General features: G+C 42.5%; 1 protein-coding gene across 4 annotated transcripts in view; it reads right to left on the bottom strand.

Moving 5' to 3' along the window:
• LOC107083372 (pre-B-cell leukemia transcription factor 1) overlaps positions 1-1,506 on the bottom strand; it is a 67,651-nt gene extending 66,145 nt beyond the window's left edge. For all 4 annotated transcript variants that reach the window (XR_001481177.1, XM_015372554.1, XM_015372555.1 and 1 more), the window contains exon 1: positions 794-1,506. Coding sequence is in view for 3 of the 4 variants with exons in the window: in XM_015372554.1 (XP_015228040.1) it covers positions 794-978 (185 nt within the window). In the remaining variant the exon portion in view is untranslated. The remainder of the gene's footprint in view (positions 1-793) is intronic.
• Positions 1,507-2,716: the final 1,210 nt, after the last annotated feature.

Genomic DNA, 2,716 nt, shown 5'->3' with positions numbered 1-2,716 from the left:
TTTTTTTTTTTGCATCAGTTACCTGCATCAAAACTATGTTTTTTCCCATTACAAATCTGATGCATTTTTTGTGATAAAAAAACAAATAAACACAATTTGATGAATAGATGTGGATAGTTGACCAACCCTATAAACAGAGCAGTAACAGATTTATTCTGTATAGTTAACAGAAATTTAAAGTCAATAAAATCGGTATATGGAGTGAAGAATCAGCAGGATATTTCTCACTATAACTGGATATCGGCACCGGTCAGGGGAACCCTCAGTGCATCTCCACAAAACCCGACTCATTTCTTTAAAATTAACCATGTTGTAAATGTTGCTATTTCATGACCCATAGATTAAAAAAATATATTTATTTACACCTCACCTGTTAAACATATATATTATTTTTATGTGATAACTTTTTGCGTTTTGTGCATGTGGTAAACCATAGAAGATGATCTGCATCCTGTTATTATGGCACAGGATTACAATGTAAGCTCCTTTGTAACAATTAAGGCAAAATACTCTGAGAGTGACTGAGCTGCCAAGTCCCTCACAGATAAAACAGGTTCTTTTCCTAATCCGCTATAATCAGGCACTAATTAATAATCCCGATAGGAAATAATCACACAAAAGTTGCCAGATTGTGAAATCTTTAAGTTTTCCAGGGTTTTTCTGTTGCTTGCGCGCAGATCGACACTTCAGTGGGCGTCATTGCTTACAGGCGGTTCTATGAAGCCACTATCATCTTTCCTCTTCCTCTGTTTGTCCCCATAAATAAAAGCATTTTTTATTAGTTGAGTCTTACCTCGCCTGCGCTTCGTCTAAGCTTTGGTCTGTGATGGTCATGATTTGTTGCAATATGTCTCCGATGTCCTGCTTCCTTCCCTCTCCGTCCGTCCCCGCCGTGCCATCCTGCATATGCTGCGCCAGGCCGGGGTGTCCGGCCATGCCTACCCCGTGGGAGTGCATCAGCCGCGGCTGCTCGTCCATCCCAGACCACGGTCCCCGCTGCCTCCCCTCCAACTTTTTCTTCTTGTTGTTGTTTTTTAATTTGACGTGCAGAGGGGGGAGGAAGGGAGGGAGGGGGGAAGGAAAGAAGACCAAATATCCTCGGGAAATTCCTCTGGATTCCTCGCGTCTATCTGCGCGCAGACACTCCTCCTTTTTTCCTTGGTAAGCTTTTCTGGATTTGGGAGGAGGGAGACTGACAAACCCTCTGCTCTTCTCTTCTCTCCTCTCCTCAGCTCTCTCTCTCTCCCAGCTGGTTTAGGTGAAATCTGATCTGAATCGCTGCTTTTGGCTTTGGCCACTCCTGCACCGCTACTGTAGGGACGAAGGAAACGCAGGGCTAATCTTAATCTGATTAAAAGTGGAGCGCGTTATGCTCCTGCGCTGAAGGATGCATAGAACTGAGAGTCTGATGCGCAAAAATAAACAAACAAACAAACAAAAACGCGCTGAAAGACTTAACCTGGACCTGAGCGCAAACCAGCCCACCAACTGTTATTGTTTCGCTTATGTCTGGTAACTGACTCATAATCAGAGTATTGGATGAAGAGCCTCCGCCCCCTTCAAGCCACGATTGGAGAGAAAGGAGCGCGCAAGTCCCACCTCGGTCCTCTGACAAAGCGTCAATCATCCTCCTGGTGGAAGGTGGGACACTGTAATAAACATTAAGAGATGTGACCAGGCCGGGTGGCAATGTGGTGATGGATAGAGAGGGAATATGTAGCCTAATAAATAATTGTGAGTGGCAATGGAGCTCTGACCCAGCAGGGCGGCATGGTGGTGCTTGCAAAAGACACTCTGTCACCCAGACTATATATTTTCCTACTGAATATTTACATTCGTATAATCAGTCAAAGGAATAATAAATCAAGAGAGATTTATTGAAACATGCTGCTGTTTGTGGAGAGCATCTCGTGAGCCTTGGGGTTGTAACAGAGACCCACAACAGGCATCAGCTTATTTATTCACCTCTGGTATCCACAGCCAGGGGCAGACTTTGAAAAGAAAATATACATGGGCAGTAGTTTGGGGATCCTGTGAATATGTGGTCCTGGGGTTGGGTGCTAACTGACTTTAACACCTTTCACCATACCTAATGTAATACTAGAACCATCTGTGTAGATAAGCCTTTGGTTTATACATTGGCTATATGTCGTTTTAATTATTTGAAGGTAGGGATAACCAATTAAACACAAGATAAGATTTGTTTTTTATCAACATATTGCTTACTCTACTTGAGGGAACATACAAACCTTCAATATTGCCCCCAAGATTGCATTACTTTGACTCTTTGATTTTTTTCCCCTTTCTTTAAAAAAACAATGAATATTCATCTCAAAAATCAAAACCTGATTATATAACATGCTTTACCTAATGTAACTGTTGGGTGTGAGCAACCCCAGTATTCAGCACTGTGTTTAAGGGGAGTGGAGGCCTAGTAGTTAAGGCATATAGCTTGGAATCCTGAGGTTGTGAGTTTGAAACCCACTCCCATAGGCTGACTCTGGCTCCCTGAGCAAAGACCCTTGACCCCACACTGCTCCCCTGCCTCATATAGCAGCCAACTGGTCCCAAAGGTGACGCAAAGAGTGAATTTCATTGCGCTGTACTTGTGACAGTGTAATGACAATAAAAATAGATAGATAGATAGATAGATAGATAGATAGATAGATAGATAGATAGATAGATAGATAGATAGATAGATAGATAGATAGATAGA

Source organism: Cyprinodon variegatus, unplaced genomic scaffold (genome assembly GCF_000732505.1).
Source record: "Cyprinodon variegatus isolate N-32 unplaced genomic scaffold, C_variegatus-1.0 Scaffold73, whole genome shotgun sequence".
Classification (NCBI taxonomy): domain Eukaryota; kingdom Metazoa; phylum Chordata; class Actinopteri; order Cyprinodontiformes; family Cyprinodontidae; genus Cyprinodon; species Cyprinodon variegatus.
This window is presented reverse-complemented; position numbering and strand designations above follow the sequence as displayed.